At 41.1% G+C, this 22,372-nt stretch overlaps 3 protein-coding genes across 3 annotated transcripts; all 3 read left to right on the forward strand.

Moving 5' to 3' along the window:
• Positions 1 to 5,749: 5,749 nt before the first annotated feature.
• LOC135465507 (uncharacterized) lies at positions 5,750 to 9,441 on the forward strand. Its single transcript, XM_064742746.1, has 2 exons — positions 5,750 to 6,934; positions 7,795 to 9,441. Exons 1-2 carry the CDS (start codon positions 5,750 to 5,752, stop codon positions 9,439 to 9,441), a joined length of 2,832 nt encoding a protein of 943 aa, XP_064598816.1.
• Positions 9,442 to 11,843: 2,402 nt separating this feature from the next.
• On the forward strand, positions 11,844 to 13,097 carry LOC135465508 (solute carrier family 52, riboflavin transporter, member 3-B-like). Its single transcript, XM_064742747.1, has one exon. The coding sequence runs from the start codon at positions 11,844 to 11,846 to the stop codon at positions 13,095 to 13,097; it is 1,254 nt and encodes a 417-aa protein (XP_064598817.1).
• A 5,831-nt stretch (positions 13,098 to 18,928) lies between these two features.
• LOC135465509 (riboflavin transporter 2-like) lies at positions 18,929 to 22,099 on the forward strand. Its single transcript, XM_064742748.1, has 2 exons — positions 18,929 to 20,110; positions 21,872 to 22,099. Exons 1-2 carry the CDS (start codon positions 18,929 to 18,931, stop codon positions 22,097 to 22,099), a joined length of 1,410 nt encoding a protein of 469 aa, XP_064598818.1.
• Positions 22,100 to 22,372: the final 273 nt, after the last annotated feature.

Raw genomic sequence — 22,372 nt, forward strand, 5'->3', positions numbered from 1 at the left:
CAATGCTTGTAACACATGTACATGGCTGAAACGTGTTATGCTTGTAATACATGTACATGCTGATGCGTGTTAAACTTTAAATATATGGCTGAAGCGTGTTTCGTTTGTCAAACATGGCTGAACCTCCAGGGACAACGTTTTGTACACCTTACGTTGATGTCTGAATAGCTTCACTGAGGTCTTTCCTCATGCGATGTGCCATTATGGACGGAAAACTATACCTCACGGGGAAAAGTGGGTGTGACGTCTTTGACGACATATTAATATGATCTTGTAAGACCAGCTTGCCATCAAACCATTTGACTGCATTTAATTCGGTAAAAAGAATCTAAAAAGGAAGAAACGGCATTTTAGGTACAGTTTTCTGTGGCCTGTCTATGCAACCACAGCTAGAGCTCACCAATCAGTTTGTCACTGATGCTGTTCTGACGATTTTAAACAATCTGAACTGCGCATGCAACCGCAGCTAAAACTCACCACTTGGTTTGTCACTGATGCTGTTCTGACGAATTTAAACCATCTGAACTGCGCATGAAACCGCAGCTAAAACTCACGAATCGGTTCGTCTCTCATGCTTTTCTGACGAATTTAAACCATCTGAACTGTGCATGCAACCGCAACTAAAACTCACCAATCAGCCAACGGTTGGTAAAATCGGCCTAAAACAGCCACTCGAAAGCTTCTCACTAGACTATAGTATGATCTAGCATCCTACGACACGGATCAAAGTGAAATGTGTTGTCAGTTTTACGTTGTTCATTCTTGTGATCAAGAGTTCAAGACAGATCTTCACAATCAAGTAACTGCATGTTCAAATTTGTATCCCTAGTATCGTAATATAACATCCTTTTGTTTCTATTATAACATCGTAATACTATGGCAAAAGTCCTGGAAATCACGAAAATACATGCTTTACTCAATTGGTTCCCTACGAATGTGTTTTAACACAATGACAGGCTGTGAAGAGAAGACCGCTTACGAAGGCCGACAGGTTTCGGACGACCCAAAGCACGTTACAGGTACTTCACGTTCCCTTTCGTCGTCATATGACTAGAAGTTATTAAGTATGACGTTAAACCCGAAGCACTCACTCACTCACTCACTCACATTCTCTTAGCGTACGATAAATAGACTTTTACATCCCCACTCCTCGCGTCCTCGCTGAAATCGGACAAGGACAAATACATACTGTTTTTAAAAGAATTATTTATTTATTTCATAGGTGTTTTACTCCGTACTCATGAATATTTCACATGTACGACGACGGCCAGCGTTATGGCGGTAGGAAACCGCGAGGAACAAACCCCACGCCCATCTGCAGGCTGCTGCGTACCTTCCAAGGTACGGAGGGAGGGGAAGTCATGATGAACTGGTCTTGAAATCATAGTAACAGATTTGCTATAAAAACTTCCGGTAAATCCAAGCTCGATCCAAGCGGGAAACTATGTTTCATGAATTGGGCAGCCCATTTTTCGGAAAAACTGGAGTGGCTTACCCTGACGTAAAACATCCCGCTGTTACGGAGTAGGTATATTGATTGTGAGGTTTTTGATTCACAAGCTGTCTATATATTAAATTTATTCCCAAAATATAAGTAAGTGAAACATTTCGCAAATGTCTGGATTTTGTGTTGCCATAATGCAACAGTCATGTAAATGAACAATTATTAAGTACGACGAAAGACCCCAAGAATACATACTTACACGCATATTCATACATACATACATACGTGTTGCAATAAAAATCTTTTATATCACGATACTAGAAATTACATTGCTGTAATTCGGCAATCCAGCCCTGAGGCCAAATGAGAACGTGCAGTGTTGTCAGCTCTCACCAGCCAAGTCTCACACAAGGACGTGCTACTTCTACTGTATTGAGGTCTTTGGGGGTAACCATCAGTCTTGCTGGAAGTAACAGATCTGAGATCTGAGATATCCAACAACAGGCAGTCACCCAGTAAATAGCGGGGCTATTGGTTGTTGTTTGATGTCAACAAACTGCAAAGACAATGATTTATTTATTTGTTTATTTATTTATTTATTTATTTGGGGTTTTACGCCGCACTCAAAAATATTTCATTTATACGACAGGGTCCAACATAATGTTGGGTGGAAATCGTACAGATCCCGAAGGAAATCTACGACCATTCGCAGGTTGCTGGGAGATCTTTTCCCGTACCGCCGGAGAAGAAGCCATGCATGAACTGAACTTGAAATCATAGCTACCGCATTAGTGAGAGGGTCTGGAGTCACTGTGCTGCCCTAGCACGCTGACTCTTAGACAATGATGTCATCAGTATATAAACCCATATGGCCTTTGCCACCAGCTCTTCCCGGTTTCCCACAACTACAGTGCTGGTTGTCGTTGTATAAAATATTCTTGAGCACGGCCTAAAACTCCAATCAAATAAAGAAATAAAGAAATAAAGAAACAAATATAAATGAAACATTGTTGAGTACGACGTTAAGTTCAAATATCAATACATCCTGGTTTAATATAAATGTTTCTGCCCGTTGCATCTCGCTACGCTCTTCTAACTTTATTCATAGGTACAGCATCAGTGTTGGCAAAGCCGGAAGGGAGGCCAAATCGCTATATTTACAAAGGTAAGGTTCGTGAGTTGAACATAGATAAGTTAACGTGTTCGTTTTACTCTTTTCCCTTTATCCGAATTGTGACAACATGGAAATATTTTGCATTTTTTAACACATACATATTGTCTAGTTTCTAAAAGATAATAATAGCTCTGAACGATAATTTAAAAGTAAAGCATGGAGACATCTTACAAACATGCCGGGAAGAGAATCGGAATCGGAACAGAATCCCATTGCAAGAAATGCTTTTTATTGTTCAGACTTCGACTGTTGGTATTAGAAACACAATCGGACAGAAACGACAACAAACTGATTTAAAACGGTGGGTCATCTACTTGCATTAACGAATCTGATGGAGAATAAATGAAAATACCTTAATACAGCTGCACCAAAGACGGTTGCCTAGATCATCTAGATAGCTGCAAGTGGCCAACGTTTGACAGTAAAGCTAACATTCTTTGTGTTCTCATGCTTTGCCATACTGCTTTACAGTTCTAACGGTAAGCTAACATATCACTGCTGGAAGATATATGCGTACTGGCTATACTGATATTTTACTTTTTAACACTTACGGGACAAACTTATTCATTTATTCTTAGGTATTAAGCACGTCAACAGGGTGTTCAACCCAAAGCCGACTGCCCTACCAGACACCTTACTAACCGACACAAAGATAACACAGTGCACATGATACTGTTCTCAATACAAATGCTGCAAGCTGATCAACCATTTTCCTCCTTGAACTAGCCACAGACGCCCATTAATTTTCCATAAGCGACAATGTTAACGTTAAGCGCTGTAGCTCAGCACCCAAAATTCTGTGGCCAATAAGGTTTGGTGCATACCTGACCCAGCCTGTGAGAAAGAAGCCATTAAAATCTGACATAGGTTGACCGTCAAAATCTGGACCTTTCTATGCCGGCAGCTGGGAGGGGTGCCTGGCAACGCCAAGGGGATGTCACTTGCAGCCTCATCGCCACCTATCTCCTTGTGTCTCTCGCCCAAACTTTCAAACTTTCATCAGTAAAACTCATACCTGCCCAAAGCTTAGACAATTTCTATCATTTTGATACCAAGCATGCACCTGCACACCAAAAACGGCAGACAGGCTGCAAAAAAAAGACTTTATACCCTAAAATACACAGAATTACATTCGTGTAATTACATTACCTCCCGAAAAACGGAAGTTGTAATGGGATCTGTGTCCAACTTGTGGTCTGTATTGTGATGAAAAGAGAGCTAAAAGCATGGGAGTTAAATCTTCCTGGTCCGAAGGCTTGGGCCGTGCATGCATACTAGAATGTTTTGGGTTTGTTTTTGGCCAGTGCACACCATATGCTCATCCAGGCTGAATATGCTCAGTAGGCCAAGATTTCATTATGATATGATACAGGCTAACTTAATCTATATATGAATTTTTAAATTCCTTGCAAGAAGGAAATGACATATTTGTATATATGTTGATCCTTTCCACTCGGTATTGCCGTCGGATGGCGTTTATAGCATTAGAGCCCGCTGCAACATATAGAGCACCATTGGAAAAAAGTACAGAATTCGAGAAATGTTTGTGCGCAATTGAACGTACACAAACCTTGCTTTAGCACAAACAAATACAGCGATTATCAATTACAATTTGAACGAAAGACAACTTGGAGTTATGCTAAGTTATCGATCCCTTCAATACCAACCTGTTTTATTGCGTTTGTTTCTGTGGACAGTCCGTTTGTGCTTGGTTATTTCAAAACGATGTAACCGTCGGCCATTTTGATTGTATATGTAGTAAGCCAATAGAGAATATCCACATTCAAACATCTAAATATATAGTTTTCCTTACCTCGGACTTATGTAGGTCAAAGGACTATTGTTACATCCGTCCGTCCGTCCATTCGTCCGTCCGTCCGCCCGTTCGCCCGTCAGTCCGTCCGTCTTTGTGACAGTTATATCTGAGAACCTACGCACAGGAAATCCTTGAACTTTGGCTGAGGTGTCGATTGAGACGCATAAACGGGATTGACGTTTTTTTTTTTTTTTTTCACGTCTAACCTTAGATTAATCTGCATATTAATCAGCTAATATTGTAGTTATCAGCTGTTTCAGTTGGGAGCATAATGTTCACAATCTCTAATTTGTACCATTCTTTATGTTTCCGATGTGATTTCACAAAATAAGATGTAAAATGAAATTAGAATAGCAAGCAATGGCTGTTCCCGAATCGGGGCAGTCATCTTTAAATTTTATTAATCAAAGATAAGAAACCAGTTGATTTACGACCACTGTAACATCATTAACATCGGAAAGTAGCATGTTGATTCGGATTATTCAACTCCTCCAGTACGCTTTATGCTTTGACACGCTGTTCAGAATACACCAATACACATGCTGTTTACTTGATAGCAGTTCTCGACATAGACAACGCAGCTGTCGCTCTCATAAATAATGTAACATTGCTAAAATGTATGTTTATTTAGACTGTCGACAGAAATAATGAAAACCATAGACAATGTACATACAAAGATAACCATGTTTTACTGTACCCATTGTTTATTGTTTCTCGATTTCTTGTTAATGCATGATGATTTATAAACCCTCAATTTAACATGGGTCATCAGGACTCATCCATTTACTGATAGATACTGGCTACGGTTATTAGCGCACACACACACTAACGAGTTTGCCTTAGTGATGCACCCAAGCTTTACAACACCCTCACACTCTATATTCAAATACACGAGGGCGTTGATTAATTCAGGCGGAGCCAGGTACCTGGTCTGACATTTTAGTATAAAATCAACAACACACTTCATTCTTCCGAGGTACATTAACAGAGGCATAGGGGAGTTTACTTTGCAGTTCGAAATCGCCACTCTCAATCGCTCAATCCCCTTGTCTATCCTCCTCGGGGACAAGAATTCTCACACTGGATACACAGGGTACTGAGAGTGGTGAGTGCATTAGGAGTGGTGATATTGACATTTCAGGGCAGCTCTTACGACAACGGAGTCACAACCCCTCCTCCACCCCTCCCCTCCCTCCACTACCTCTTAAATAACCGAATACCGCCACATGATTGGGGAGTTAGGTTGAGATCTCTTGCTTTCGACATGACGACTGGTTGGCGATTCTTGTGGAGATGTACAGTTTTGAATGGAGTTATGGTATTGGCTGTTATGCCCCTGTTATCCGCAGATAACTCGACAGAGTCGTTTTTAGGCTGGTCCGATAACAATGACACTGTCATCAACACAACCCCTCTCTGGGCGCTCTCTGACCCTTTCCGGCAAAATGAGACTGATTCGTCTAGAATTTATTCCTGGACAACAGAAAACGGTACAAATGCGACTGACAGCATATCTCAGGTGAATGACACAGACAGTATGACTGACGGGAACACTGGAGCCCAGGAACACTTCTTAACACCTCCCATTCCAAAACTGGACTATGAATTCAATCTGGCCGCCACTAACAGGTTTCTTGCCACAGATATTACGAAGTATATCTGTGGGTCTGGACGGCTCTGCAATCAAACCCAAACACCAGATAGTGGTCATTGTATTGCTGAATGCATGCCTTGTCAATGTGACGAAATGTGCCACTTCTACGGAGACTGCTGTCCAGATCTATTATTTAGCGACTCTCCTCACTTCCCGTCAACTCCTTTCTCTTACGTATCCTGTTCGAAGGAATATTGGACAATTTGGGGGAACTTATCAGATCTATTTATGGTGAGTTCGTGTCCAGCTGTCACTGATCCCATCATAGCAGATAAATGCGAGCGACACGATAAAAACGATCAAGACCAAGCCACGCCCGTGTCGGTTTTGAACTCCCAGATCACCTATAGGAACAAATTCTGTGCTCAGTGTCACGATGTGCCTGATGCCCAGGCTTGGAGACATCATGTCGCCTGTAGGACGAATAATGCACTTAACACTGCCAAGTCAAAGGCTGATTTGTGGCGTCGTGTGTTGGCGGATGAATGGTGTGAAGTAGAGTCTTATCCACCTGATGGGGTAACTCCTAGGGAATGTTACCACTCTAAAGTGAACACATGTAAGGAAAACTCCGATCCAGTGATAGAAAACCTATGCTTGTCTTTTAAAAACACATTGCATTATTACGGTGAAGATGCAAGTTACACCTCGTATAGAAATATATTTTGTGCTGCTTGCAACGGAGAAAGGCTGAGCAAATCCATGGGTTGTACCAGAGTGCTCAGTCCTTTTATACCACTGCCTCTGAACGTGTTATTGGATTTCAACCCAAAGTCCGGACAGCCTCAAACAGCTGGGAAGGAAATACGGATGTGTGACAGGGACAAGGTGTTTGATCCCTTCTCGGTAAGTTTTACCGCTAAGTTTATAGATCTAAAAGGTCCTAACGACCATATGGAGTTTAATATGGCTCTGTGCACATTACATGTTATGGTACAGGGGCCACTTTCACAAAGCGGTGTACTAAGTATATTTATCCTATATTTGTCGTACGATATGTTTTACGTCACTATTAACGAACTATTGTCCTATATGTGCAATATGGTACAAGCACGAAATCTTTGTGAAAGTGGCCCCCTGGTAAAGAGTGCGATACATTTTGATGTTATAGTGATATGATACTTAATCTGATATAAATGAAACTATATGCAAAGAAATACCCTCTTGTATAAAAAAACACATAAGATGTGTATCTCAAAACCACAAGTTGCAGAGGAACATTAATGTTTACTCACTTTATGTGCTTACACTTTAAACATGTATCAACTTGTGCACCTGTATTACGTTTGTAGTTGATATTGTGAGCTACAAAACGGTACACAATTGCTTTTTGAGATTACCTCAAGTTTGGCCCTTTTAAAGGAAGTAAGAGAAAACATCCTTCGGCAACTGTATATATTAAATATACCTTTAATTTTTCATTTGAAGTCCGACTAGATTTTGTGGTTGGCCGCTGTCCTCTGAACATATACTCTACTTGAATGTACGCTTAATGCAACGGTTTTAAGTCAGGAGCTCTATCAGGGGCCGAATTAGGTCGTTTCATCCGGGCATTTCACCTTTATGAAGCAGTTAACCGAACTGCCGTGATATAAATGAAAAAAATAATTTCACACGGCTCAAAACAATCAACTAAATAACCAATTCTAAGAACCGCAGATTAGATGATCATCTTCATATGAATTCTTATTATTGTATACTTGTAGGACAAGTGTCGTAATATTACCTGTTCTGATGGAAGTAGCTTGAAAGATGGAATCTGCAAAGAGATTGTCGAACGTGGGGATTTTATTGGATATCTGTTTGACGTCACTCTTTCACCAGTCAACTCTTCCGCTCGCATTCCCCAGATATCACTCTTCATGAGACAGTACTTAACCACAATTCAAGAACAGCTTATGGATTTCCCCGGAAGTCTCGTCACACTTTTAACAGTTTCCTTCTACATTGGTAAAGATGAGAAATATGAGATGACTGAGCTAGGAGAGCTCGTTACTGTCAGCGGAGAAATCTTTACACACGGTCAGGCAAATTCCACAGAACTAGAAAAGACTTTGTCCAATGTTTTGTCTCAGGATTTCTCTTTTAACGTCTCTAGAGAACTCATCCCATTACTAAGCAGACCATACTTTTGTCCACGACCGTTTGAACGTCCAACGGGTATGAAACTTCAAACCAACATTTCTGAAGATTTCTCAATGTCAATTGAGAAATTTCCCAAATGTCATCGTTCTGAATGCTTCGTGAATGTGACGTATCAAACCATACCACTAAATTGTCCGTTTGTCGAATACTCTGATCGTTTCGAGGAAAACTTTACATTCGACCCACTGACGTACACTTTGGAATTCGAAAATTATTCCTTTTCGCTAAACCTAAACGAATTCCGTTGCTGTGGAAGAGTCCTAAGGATCTGTGTGGACACCATCGCCAACATCACTCAAGTTATATTTGGGGACAAAACAGATCCAGTAAGGGATGCTCAAGATATGGCTCTCTCCATCGTGTCCCTGATCTGCATCAGTTCATCTCTTGTCGGCCTATTGTTGACTTTCCTCACCTACTGCGCAATACCAAAACTTCGCACGTTGCCTGGAAAAAACAGCATGGCGCTTGTATTCCATCTGTTTTGCTCTCATCTTCTCTTCCTGACGACATCTAATCGGACGACAAACGTCGTATTGTGTCAGGTGTTTGGAGTACTTCTTCACTATTTCTGGATAGCCTCATTTACTTGGATGTTGGTCTCTGCATACCATATGTACAACGTCTTCACAAGTGTTCGAGCTTACGTCGGCGATAGTAAAAGAGACTTGAAAAGGCTGATGATGTACACACTATGTAGCATTTTCGTTCCCATGATAACCATTACATCTTGTCTAGTAACACACACGGTTCAAAGCCAAGGAAGAGACCTCGGATACGGCGGGACCATTTGCTTTCTGCATAGTCCCTTGGCAATTGGCGTTTTCTTTATCGGGCCACTAGGTCTTATTCTTGTCCTGAACGCTATATTTTTCACGAAGACAATCCTTGTGATACGATCAGTGCCTGACATGACGGAAGCCTCCAACAAATCGAAAAAGCAACATGTTTTTGTCTACATCAAGTTGTCCCTGCTTTTCGGCTTTACTTGGATATTCGGGATTCTGGCTGCCATTTTACAGTCTACTGTACTAGAGTACGTTTTTACCGTTTTGACAGGGAGTCAAGGCGTTATGATCTTTTTGGCCTATTGTGTGAATGAGCGTACCTGGACAGAACTAAAATCCAGAGTATCTGGTGATAAGGCATTCCCGTCCTCCATGACCTCAAGAGCCAGATACACAACTTCTACAGACACCACTCTATAAACTGATTTCGACATTCATTCTTGCGTTTGTTTGCCGTCTATCTATGTGATTTTCAAACTTAAAATGAAAAATAAATCAAAGGGTGACAACAGTGTGATAAATATAGTCTAGGATGGCAGTGTGATGACTAGCATCTGGTCACATAACACTGGCGAAACAGTGATGACGGTGTGATAACTAGCATCTGGTCACACAAGAAAAGAGCGATGGCACGGTGATAACTATGGTCTGGCCACACAACACCGGCCAAACAGTGATGACAGTTTGATAACTTGCATCTGGTCACACAGGGCGGGCGAAACAGTGATGACAGTGTGATAAATATGGTCTTGTCACACTGGGCCGGCCAAACAGTGACAACAGTGTGATAATTAACATGTTGTCACACAAGGCCGGCGAAACAGTGACGACACAGTGATAACTATAGTCTTTTTCTTTTAGCCTGTCGATTGTATTCAGCTTTCTGTCAAATCAGTCATACTAGCTACCAAAATTGCCTTTATTCGGGTGTGACATAATTTTTTCTGTTATAATAATAATCTTTTATCTCAATTTATCTGAACTGAAGAATTTTGACGGAAATGCAAAGCTACTGTTCGTAATAACACTGTCAACCCTAGCCTTTTTCTTTGAGGTATTTATTTACGATGTTTTACGCCGTACTCAAGAATATTTCACTTATACTACGGTGGCCAGCATTATGGTGGGAGGAAACCGGGCAGAGCCCAGGAGAAACCCACGACCATTCGCAGGTTGCTGCCAGACATTCCCACTTACGGCTGGAGAGGAAGCCAGCATGAGCTGGACTTGAACTCACAGCGACCGCATTGGTGAGAGGCTTCTGGTTCATCACGCTGCGCTAGCGCACTAACCAACTGAGCCACGGAGGTTCGGAGGCTCGGTATCACGGAGCGCACCCGTTTTATTAACTCGAAAAAGGAAACAGTGCACCTGCCCACGTTGATAGTATAAATCCCCGAAATATAGGTCCATGCAGCAGCTAGCCATCGGCCAGATATTTACTTTATAAACAAGCAGGCCTCAGAGAGCACACAAAGGGAGATAAATGCTCTTTGAACACGTTATTGTTGTACATCATTGTTTTGTGGAATATCATGTGACCGTGTATTAAGCAATGAAAATCGACAACCACTGTACGAGGTATAATAATAATATGTAGATGTTGCATTGTGTGTCAAATGAAATGGACTGAAGGACCGTCACGACATGGTGAGGTAGTGAGCTAAGACAACACCACGGAACTCATGGTGTGCATATCAATTTGTCTTAAAGACATGCGCATTAGGCATTGTAGGATGAATAAAACATGCTCACACATTTACCGGGTCAACGTAAACAAATCTGGTCCCTGGTGCTGCAATTCCTGTCACACTGAAGCAACCACAGTGCAAATGGAATGACCACAGCAGGGTGTTATCACAGGAACCTCCATAACTTCCGAACAAGCTAAGGATTAACAAAAAAAAAAAAAAAGAAAACAGTCAATAGTATACAATCATTCGTGACACAATTCTATTCGGTAGTGTGAATACTCTTATAGCAAACCACGAAAGAGGACGAACGGAAATTTCTTCAGCACTGCATCACTGATCGCGGTTAAATCACTAACATCTGTAAATTACTTTGAACGACGCATGTTAAGAATAAAAGTCATATCTCATAAAATAATGCACATCTCAAATGTGTCATATGTCTGCACCTTCTGTTTTAATAAACTAAAGCCTTTTATGGCATATCATCAAGGGGAGCTGGGATTATGTTTTGTCAGAAGGAGGAAGAACATGTGGGCGTGTCCAGAGAGATATTGTACCTTAAATGTAATGAAAACACAGCATTTTGGGTCATTCTGGATTTAGACGAGTGACGTTTAATAAAATGAAATTAATATCATTGAAAATTTATGACTTATTCTGCTTAAGTCATGGTACAAGAGGACGTAGGTGTGTCCGCTATTTAAGCATGTACAGTTAGAATAAAACCCTGGCTAAGGTAAACTGACAAGAGGCTGGATTCGATTTCTGATTATCTGCCAACTAGCAGTCACTCCTCTGATATTACTCTTCATGTACTCTTTACATGTACACAGAAGTGTTTATGCAGGTATATAGGCAGATGAAGCCCAAAGAGAAGGACGATATCTCGGGGTGGAGCTGAATTTAAAATGGTGACTCCCAATTAGTCATGCTCTGTTGGTCTGTTTCAATTCCCTGTTATTTAATGACTGTAACATTTTCCTTTCAATTCTCGAAGACCTTGCCGTCAGCCGCCATGCACTGATGAATACATAAGTAATTATTATTATTAAATATATTTATAATTTCACGCTTATTGCGCTGCACAACAACATTCAGTTTACTTTAAGACTTGCCGTCATCGTGACCATGCGGTGTTGTAACATCCTAGGTAATACTTCCTTCTTCGTCCATATTTTGGTCGTTCTCTTCGGTATTGGCTCCTGGGTGGACATCAATGGGGTCTGGGTGGAGCTGCCCATCTTGGTAGAGCACCTGCCCGAGGGGTGGAACCTGGGCTCCTACCTCATCATCATCATCCAGGTGGCAAACATCGGACCCCTGCTCTACATTGTTGGCCATCTGCTGGCACCTCGAATCATCTCGGAGAGGCCTGTGATCGTCATCGTACTGTTCGTGAATGCAGCAGCCTGCTTGCTACTAGCCTTTTTATGGAAATGGACGACAGAAATCGGTGGAGAAGAGCACAGTACATCGTTACTCGTCCTCAACTTCTTCCTAGCCATGGGGGACTGCACCACCTCTATCGTTTTCCTTACATATATGTCCTTCTTCAAGGCACCCTACATGGCGTCTTACTTCATAGGGACTGGACTAAGCGCCTTGCTGCCCAGCCTTGTGGCGATTGGACAGGGTATAGGAGTCATGACCTGCAGAAATGCCTCGTATACCAATACCACAAAACTAAACGATGGTACCTGGTTGAACATCACTAGTTACTTCATACGGCCGGAATACCTCCCACCGAGGTTTCCACCCAGAGACTTTTTCCTGTTTCTCTTTGTGATGGTGAGTATATCTTTTGTGTCATTCACATTACTGAACTTCCATCCTTACTGTAAACGTGAACAGGTGATTCCTGTCACAGAGGCACCGAAGGGAAGTACGGAGGATAGTTTGAGTCTGTCTCGTACTAAGGATGTGCTCAATCTTGATAGAGTCAACCCCTCATCCACCACTGACAACTCGAAAGGGATTTCCATCACCAATGAAAGTCTGAAAGAGAAACTCAGTGATATGCGAACAAAAACGAGGACCTTGATCATTATAAGCAGAGGTGAATTCGGGTTTCTTTTGATGCTGACAGCCTGGGTTCACGGGCTGTGGTTTGGTGCTTTACTCTCCGTACAGCCTTACGCCTGTCTCCCGTACGGTAATGACACGTACCATCTAGCCGTGACGCTGGCTCAGATTGCTTCCCCCCTGGCCTGTTTTTTGGTTTTTTTTCGTGGAAGTCAAGTCCAAGTGCACCCTCGCCTTCCTGGCGCTATTGTCTTCGCTGGTTGCCGCTTATATCTTCGTGCAGGCTTCCCTTGGACCCGAGGCCATCCTCGTCGGAAAGCCATCGGGAGACGCTCTGGCGGTATGTTTGCTTTATTGTAACTATTAATGTTGTGAATGGAGGGTAGAGCTTTCGATGTATGAACATGAAGCCAGTATCAAAATAAACTAGGTCAGTTATGGAAGCCGTAAGAGGACATCTCGCTACCTCGCTGTCTCGCATCTCTAACTTGCTGCCTCGCATCCCTACCTCGCTACTTCGTTACCTCGCTTTGGTACCTCGTTACCCCGCTTTGCTACTTTGTTACCTCGCTGCCTTGCCCTGTATTACAAAGGCCGAGGATGTCCTCTATCGGCTTCCATAGTCAGCAGAATCAGCTACGAAATAGTTGCACATACTACTGTTCCTTTGTTTTCTTGCTTTGATTCACATTTAGCTTTGGGCATACAAGCAGTTACAGTGTCATGATGATCTCAATACTGACATAATTCTGCATCAATGAAACGCCACGACGAAGACAACAGATATTACGTCATGACATCCCCCAGTCACAATATACCGACATGGGGCCCATCTGTACTTCACTGTACACTGCATGACAAGCCACACACTATAAGCGTGAATGCATGAGTATGACTAAGCGCTACTTCGGCACTATTGCAAAAATATCGTGACGAGATCATGTTTAAACCAGGAAACACTCGAGAATTTCGTATTCCACGTATAAAGCCCCGTTCACACTTCATCGAATTTTTTGCAAATCGTTACAAATTGACGTCGTAATGGAATCATGTTTGCATCTGTGGTCTTTCGTATTGATTGTGAGTTTTCGTAATAAATTTGTTTTCTATTTTTTATGCTGACGAAAATTTCAAAAAGTTCAAAAATTTTGTAACTGGACGTAATTTAGTAATTATTCGTAAGTATTTGTAAAAGTTTCGTAAATATTCGCGAAGGTGTCGATTGCAGTGGTAAATGTAAGGTAATGGTGGCGATTCTCCAAATCAGTCGATCAAGGCAGAATAGGTACTTGCGAATGAATACGAAATAGCGATACAATAGAAGTGAAGTGCTTATCATTTATGAATTTCCCCGATTTTCTTGTACCTTTTTCGCCCTTTTTCACGAAAATTCAATTTCAATTTCAAATCATTTGCAGATTTCCCGAACCTTTTTGCAACTTATTCGTGACTGTAGAAATTCTGCACGATGCAACCTTATATGAACCTTACGTCGTAAAGGTTCGGCACAGCATTCGGTATTCATAATACCGACACGCATTTCCAGAAACAACAAAACAACATTTCTCAAAGAAATATGTAAGACATCATTATATAAATGATAAATAAAGACGGTATTATGTAAGAGAGAAGTCTGCAGTGATACACAGAGAACTGTCGATATTCTAGGTGAGACATCGAAATCAAACTCGTATATAATGAATACTTTCCAGGTCGTGTAAAAATAGAGGTATCAATTATATTATAAATTTATATTCTCCTTATTAACCAACATGTTCTGCTCACTGTAGGATTTAAAAATCATAGAGTGAAGGAGTTTTTATCATTGTCACACTAAGATTTTAGTCAATGACTGTAAAATTGTTACATTTTACAATGAATCTAACAAATGCTACAGCGCGGAAAATGTGTACGCCACATGCAGCACCTTTTGGCATATTAATGTCCGGATAATTAACAACTTCAAAATTGTTATTATCTCTCTTGTTTCAGTCTTATATCATAAGATTTAATTATTTTTAAGTACTGTCCTGTGAGATCTCGTCTTCTTATTCTCATAGACCTTCGGCATACTTAATGAGTTTTGCACTGACTCTGATATATGTTATTTAGAAAGTGCTGAATAAACGCTAAAATGAACGACAAAAATTGTATTTGAGGAGGCGAATGTGGTTTCGGCCGAGACGGTATATACTACTGTCTGACATAATTTGTGATTTGTCATTAAATATGACACGGCTTGTAAATCAACAGTTTACGTCTGTGGTATGACACGGCTTGTATGATACGGACCGTATACAAACCTGCCCCTCAATTAACACTGTATGAAATGACCTTTTAGCGACGCGTAACTATATCCTTGTAAACGATCTCAAAATGACGTCTTATGCAGTAGTTCTGTGTTATCATATGTCACTTTATGGTGTGAATGGGTAAAGGCTGAGTCACAACTTAGGCTGCGCGATCTGATTACAACGTGCTTGATTGGATAAAATTCTCAAGATGGCTTCCACGACTCACATCATCCATTTGTACTGTTAACATTTTGTTCTGCATATTATTGGGTGAAATTTCATTAAAATGATAAAGTATGGCACTTTTTAGAAAGCTTGAGTATCCTGCTTTCGACTGAAATATGTTTTAGCCAGGCGCTGTCTTATCCTTTAACAAGCGATGCGTGAAATCCACATTGTAATCCACACCACTTCATGTTTAAACATTGAAAGGTTCTTTTTTGTATTATACACACTATTTTGCTGTCACACAAGAACACGTAGGAAAGAATCTCAGTAACGCTTTTATTGATTGATTTATTTAGGTGGCGTTTTACGCCGTACTCAAGAATATTTCACTTATACGACGGCGGCCAAAATTATGGTGAGAGTAAACCGGGCGAAAAAACCGGGCAGATGGTCGTGGAGAAAGCCTCTAGCCCCACATTAAGTGGAATTATAAACATTCGTATCTGATGAAAACATACAGCCATAGATCTGTTGGCTGCTTCTCTCGTACATGTTACCAGCTTTATTTACTATATATGTATTATTTCTTACATATATTCCTTTGGGAACTGCTATTTTATGATGTTTTGGGCCTAGTCCCTTTGAATGTAATGCTGCCATATGTTAACTGTGAGGTCAATACAACATTTTTAGTCATTCTGAACTAGTGAGGTATGATAAATTGTAATTGACACCACTGTATCATTGACCTAATTCTGCTTAAGCGATGGTTCTAGGGGGAGAGGGTGTACTTTCCTACCAAGCATTTACAAGAACATTTAGAGTTAAACCCTATGTGAAATGAGGTAAATTCACAAGATGCGGTATTTCACCGGTTTTGTGTGACCATTTTGCAGATCTGGGTTAGCTCTCTATGCTGTAGTTTTTTATATTATATTTCTACATATATAAAGTAAGGAAATAGGTGGAGTTCACGTATCGAGAAGCAGTCAACACTTCACTGATTACGGAAATACGCAAGGCTTGTTCTTGTGACTGAATTTAAGGCTAAAAAGTCTATCTTACAAACGGAGGTAAGCTCTAATAAACACACTGACGATCGTAGGATGGTATCTATTTTTTGAGTACACGCAACAACCCAAGTTTGTATGATGAGATCCGGGCCACCGAGGGTGGAAATCTGAAGATGGGGAGCCAAGATAATTAATGTTAAGGTGATTCTGATTCTGATTAACTTCAAAGACTAATTATTTTGCTCTGCCTTTCTCCTGCGCTCTGCCTGTGTTAAATTGCTTTGAGGATTGACTGCATTCATGTATATTTGTTGTACTTTCAGATAATAAGCCAAGTACTCGCTGCTGGACTGACCTCTTACACTAGGGTTTCCATAGCGACGGTGTGTAATGGTGAAAGCCGGCGCGCTATGATGTGGTATGGTGTCGTCACACTGATTGGCTCTGTGGTGGGCAGTGTCATCGTGTTTCTACTCATTAACGTGTTCCGGGTGTTCCGCTCCGCCCCGCCCTGCTCGATCTAGAGGTCCACATATACACCGGAAGTGGTATGGCACGGCATAAGACGTACTGCGAAAGTTACTCTCTCTAAAACATACTCCTTAAAACACATGCACAGTTCTCTACTTTCGCTTTACATCATTCCCATCATTAACAACATGTGTACAAATATCTTGAACAATGGCGAGGTTACTGGGGGTGATGAGACAGATTTATTGATTTATTTATTGATTTGATTGTTATTTTACGCCGTACTCAAGAATATTTTACCTATACGACGGCGGCCAGTATTATGGTGGGTGGAAACCGGGCACAGCCCGGGGAAACCCACGACCATCCGCAGGTTGTGGGTGATAAGACAGGGAGACATTTCAGGAAACACAAAACTTTGTTTCTAATAATACTTTATACACCTGCGTTCTCTTCATTTAAAGTGGGACATGTAAGGAGCATGACTGAAAATATACCCCGAAACTGCTCTGCTGAGCACACAGCCTGCCCACGAACCCTTCGAAAGGCTCCCCGAATTGAATTGTCCATACAACGAAAACTGTACATTATTATGTCTGTAAATATCTGGCCTCTTTTGATGAGGGCATTTACGGAAAATGAATTTTCACTCAAGGACTCTGTTGATAGTGTTGACCGAATCGATAATATTACATACACTAGAACTGTATATTGAAGAGGGTAGTTTTGTATCTCTAAAGCTGAATTTCTCTTTACGAATGTACGTGTATCAATAAAGAAATCTGTAAAACTCATACTTGATAGAATTTATGAATAAGGACTAGTAAAATCGTATTTTAAGCGAAAGAAAATAATACAATACTTGTACTGGGCACCTGCACTAAAACAACTTTTTCGCATAATGGTTTATCGGGACCTATATAGGGCGCACGCAGTTCGATGGCATTACAAGGGCATCCACTCATGGCCGAGCTCTGGAGAATATTATCACGATCTAAACAGTGAATCAAAAGCATGTACCCCCCAAAACTGGGTTGAACATTTAAAAAGATATTTGCTCAATCGTTGTGAAATTTTACTCACAGTATTTCAGACATCAAGTCAACACACTGTAGCGCGGATTACCATCTAGATACATATGTGCTCCAATGAGCATGCGCAAATGCGTAATCGGTTGGATTTTGAAAATTTTATCTTGCTAAATGTCAAACAATTGTTTTGGGGGTAACTTACTTTTGATGCACTGTTTACTTTGATTAATTGACTGATTCGTTGATGATTACCACCATGCTCAAGAGTTTTTCACTTATACGATGACGGCTATTATATTAATGGAGGAAGCCAAAGTATGGTAAACCATCGACCTAAGAAAGTAATGACTAAGAAAATGTAACGTACCTACATGAACACGAACAACATGCATATTGGTGAACGTGGAAGCTGCGTTAAGGCCATGCGAACGTCATCGAACGCTAATCGATCGAGGGAATCTACCCCCCCCCCCCCCCCTTCTCAAGGCTGGGTTTAAACCTGCGCACCTTGCATGTTGTAGTTCTTGAAAGGATAACACCTTTAACCACTTTTAACTACTTGACCATTGGTACCTTTAACCACTTTTAACTACTGTATCACTGACACCTTTAACCACTTGTAACTACTGGACCACTGACACCTTTAACCACTTGTAACTACAGGACCACTCACACCTTTAACCACTTGTAGCCACTGGACCACTGATAACATTTAAACATTTTTAACTACTGGACCACTGACATGTTTAACCAATTTTAACTATTGGACCACTGACACCTTTAACTAATTTAACTACTGGACCACTGACACCTTTGTTTGAAAATTTGAAAATCACACCAATATTTTGGTGTAGGTGCATCATCCACGCGCTTGTTATGTGGCAGACTTCCTTTTATTTCGTAGAGCAGACCGGGCGACCTATACTTTGAGGCCTATACATTTGACCTGGTACATATAGGGCCTATAACAGAATGCCCTCATTACTGACCTCTTGTGAAGATTTATCGTGACTGTGAGTGAGATTAACAGATAAAGGTGCATGTCACTGTACCCAAGGCAGTTGTGTTGTTATTTGTCTCTTAGAACACCGCGTGATGATAAAACAATGGCTTTCTGTTTATGGTGAAGAAATGTCTTATTATTATAATTAGCAGCAAAACATGGATAATTTCAATGAAGAACTGACTGGATGAAGGACAAAATGTTTTCCAGGATGAATTTCTGGCGTAAGTTAGAGCCAAGGTGTGCACTGGTTCATGTGCTTGTTTGCTTGTTTGGATGTGGAACATGGATAACGATAACTGGGGTTTGGGTGGAGATGCCCATACTGGTGGAATACCTGCCGGAGTCCTGGGATTTAGGCGCTTACCTCAGCGTAGTAATACAGCTTGCCAATGTCGGGCCGCTTGTCTACTCTCTAGTTCACATACTCTATCCCAACTTTCTGTCTGAAAAGTGCATAGTTTATCTGATAGTTGGCACTGGAATCGCCACAAGCGCTCTGCTAGCTGTCTTTTGGAAAGAGACAACAGTCGTTGCTGGCAAACCACACAGCACAGCACTTCTGGTGCTTCAGTTTTTCTCGGCGATGGCAAACAGTACCTCGTCAGTGGTGTTTCTTCCGTTTATGTACCTGCTGAAGCCGGTGTACTTGATGACGTTTTATGTCGGCCAGGGATTCAGTGGTTTTCTGCCAAGTATCCTCGGCCTCGCTCAAGGCAGCCGTTCTGTGACGTGTACGAATGTGTCATATTCCGTCATCACAGGCCAGGGCGCCAATCACACCATTTCCTCACTACAGCCCGTCTATCAAGCTCCGAATTTCTCACCTAGTTCTGTCTTCAGTCTTCTCTCTGCCATGTGTGGACTTTGCGGTATATCCTTCGCTCTTCTTAACCATCTTCCCATTTGCAAGTCACAGCACGTCAACTACGACCTGAAGACATCACCGACGAAGAAATCACCGTCGTCTGAGAAAACAGCCTTAATCGCAACGTCTAAACCAAACACATACAATGTCAAATGGAGAAAGAACGATGCTGAGTGCATAGAGGAAATTGGTAAACTGTCAGAACACACTCTGTCAGGAACTGAATCTGCCGTTTTACTGGTAGCTGTAGGTTGGGTGAAAGCCATGGAGAACGGATTGATACCTGCTCTTCAGTCTTATGCCTTCTTGCCGTACGGGATGGAGCCTTACTCTCTGGCTATTGATTTGGCTTACATTGCTGATCCTTCCGTCTGTTTTCTGGCTTCTTTCTTTCCCCCAAAGACTCCACGGACCTTAGTTCTGCTGACTCTTCTCGCTACCCTCTGCATGAGCTACATCGTTATGCTTGCCTCTCTTAGTCCTTCTCCGCCCCTGAGCGATTGGAAAGTCGGCGAGGTGCTAGCTGTAAGTTTGTAAGTCTTAATACGGACTTTCATACAAGTCGCAGCTAACTTTTACGCCTATAGTTTGTTTGATGGTGTATCATATAACGTCATAAGTATGTCCAAATTTTATATTTAGCAATTAAGCTCAATTTTTCATGCAATCGTAAGTCGCCCAAGGGCAGCAGCAAACTGAGTGTGAATTTATGGGGACGTGTTATTAATTGCCTTTTTACTTGACTTGTTCGAGTTTGCGAACTCGACTGCGGCGAGAACAATGCTTCAGTTGACAACATCAGATGGTATTCTGACAGGTGATAATGGTGTATCATGGTACAGGTAGCCTGACAGGTGATAATGGTGTATCATGGTACAGGTAATCTGACAGGTGATAATGGTGTATCATGGTACAGGTAATCTGACAGGTGATAATGGTGTATCATGTTATAGGTAATCTGACAGGTGATAATGGTGTATTTTGTTACAGGTAGTCTCACAGGTGATAATGGTGTATTATGTTACAGGTAGTCTGACAGGTGATAATAGTGTATTATGTTATAGGTAATGTGACAGGTGATAATGGTGTATTATGTTACAGGTAATCTGAGAGGTGATAATGGCGTATTATGTTATAGGTAATCTGACAGGTGATAATGGTGTATTATGTTACAGGTAATCTGACAGGTAATAATGGTGTATTATGTTACAGGTAATCTGAGAGGTGATAATGGTGTATCATGTGACAGGTAATCTGACAGGTGTCAATGGTGTATTATGTTACAGGTAATCTGACAGGTGTCAATGGTATATCATGTTACAGGTAATCTGACAGGTGATAGTTGAGTATTATGTTACAGGTAATCTGACAGGTAATAATGGTGTATTATGTTATAGGTAATGTGACAGGTGATAATGGTTTATCATGTTACAGGTAGTCTGACAGGTGATAATGGTGTATTATGTTACAGGTAATTTGACAGGTTGATAATGGTGTATCATGTTACAGGTAATCTGACAGGTGATAATGGTGTATTTTGTAAGAGGTAATCTTACAGGTGATAATGGTGTATTATGTTGTAGGTAATCTGACAGGTGATAATGGTGTATTTTGTAAGAGGTAATCTTACAGGTGATAATGGTGTATTATGTTATTGGTAATCTGACAGGTTATAATGGTGTATTATGTTATAGGTAATCTGACAGGTGATAATGGTGTATTATGTTACAGGTAGTCTGACAGGTGATAATGGTTTATTATGTTATAGGTAATCTGACAGGTGATAATGGTGTATTATGTTACAGGTAGTCTGAGAGGTGATAATGGTGTATTATGTTGTAGGCATTCTGACAGGTGATAATGGTGTATTATGTTACAGGTAGTCTGACAGGTAATAATGGTGTATTATGTTACAGGTAATCTGAGAGGTGATAATGGTGTATTATGTTATTGGTAATCTGAGAGGTGATAATGGTGTATTATGTTACAGGTAATCTGAGAGGTGATAATGGTGTATTATGTTACAGGTAGTCTGACAGGTTATAATGGTGTATCATGTTATAGGTAATCTGACAGGTGATAACGGTGTATTATGTTATAGGTGATCTGACAGGTTATAATGGTGTATTATGTTACAGGTAATCTGAGAGGTGATAATGGCGTATTATGTTATAGGTAATCTGACAGGTGATAATGGTGTATTATGTTATAGGTAATCTGACCGGTGATAATGGTGTATTATGTTGTAGGTATTCTGACAGGTGATAATGGTGTATTATGTTACAGGTAATGTCTCAAGTGTTAACTACAAGCTTCCTCACCTACGCTAAGGTGTCCATAGCCCGAGTGTTCCGCGAGGAGGGGAAGCGTTCATTGTTCTGGTGCGGACTGGCATCTCAGGCCGGGGCTTTCAGCGGAGCCGCCATCATGTTTGTTCTCGTCAGCGTTCTGGAAATTTTCGAAAAAGCCCCAAACTGTTCTGCTGCGAACATTGCTCTACCCGAGGGAATGTAGTTGGACCTACGGTTCAAACAGGAGTCTATGTATACTGTTATACAGCCTGCTTGTCGCTCTCTACCCCCGCTCTACATCACTGCCACCACTAGCAAAGTTTGTACAAAAATCTTGCCGAGTTCACTGAGGTCAAGGTGATGAGGCAGAGGGTGATGTCAGGAAACATAAAATCTCTGTTTCAACCTTTGTTTCTAATAATACTTTATACAGTGTCTTAATCGAAAGTATGCACAACATTATTTTAACGAACACCTGAAACAATTTTATTTCTAA

Source organism: Liolophura sinensis, chromosome 5 (assembly GCF_032854445.1).
Source record: "Liolophura sinensis isolate JHLJ2023 chromosome 5, CUHK_Ljap_v2, whole genome shotgun sequence".
NCBI classification, from domain to species: Eukaryota; Metazoa; Mollusca; class Polyplacophora; order Chitonida; family Chitonidae; genus Liolophura; species Liolophura sinensis.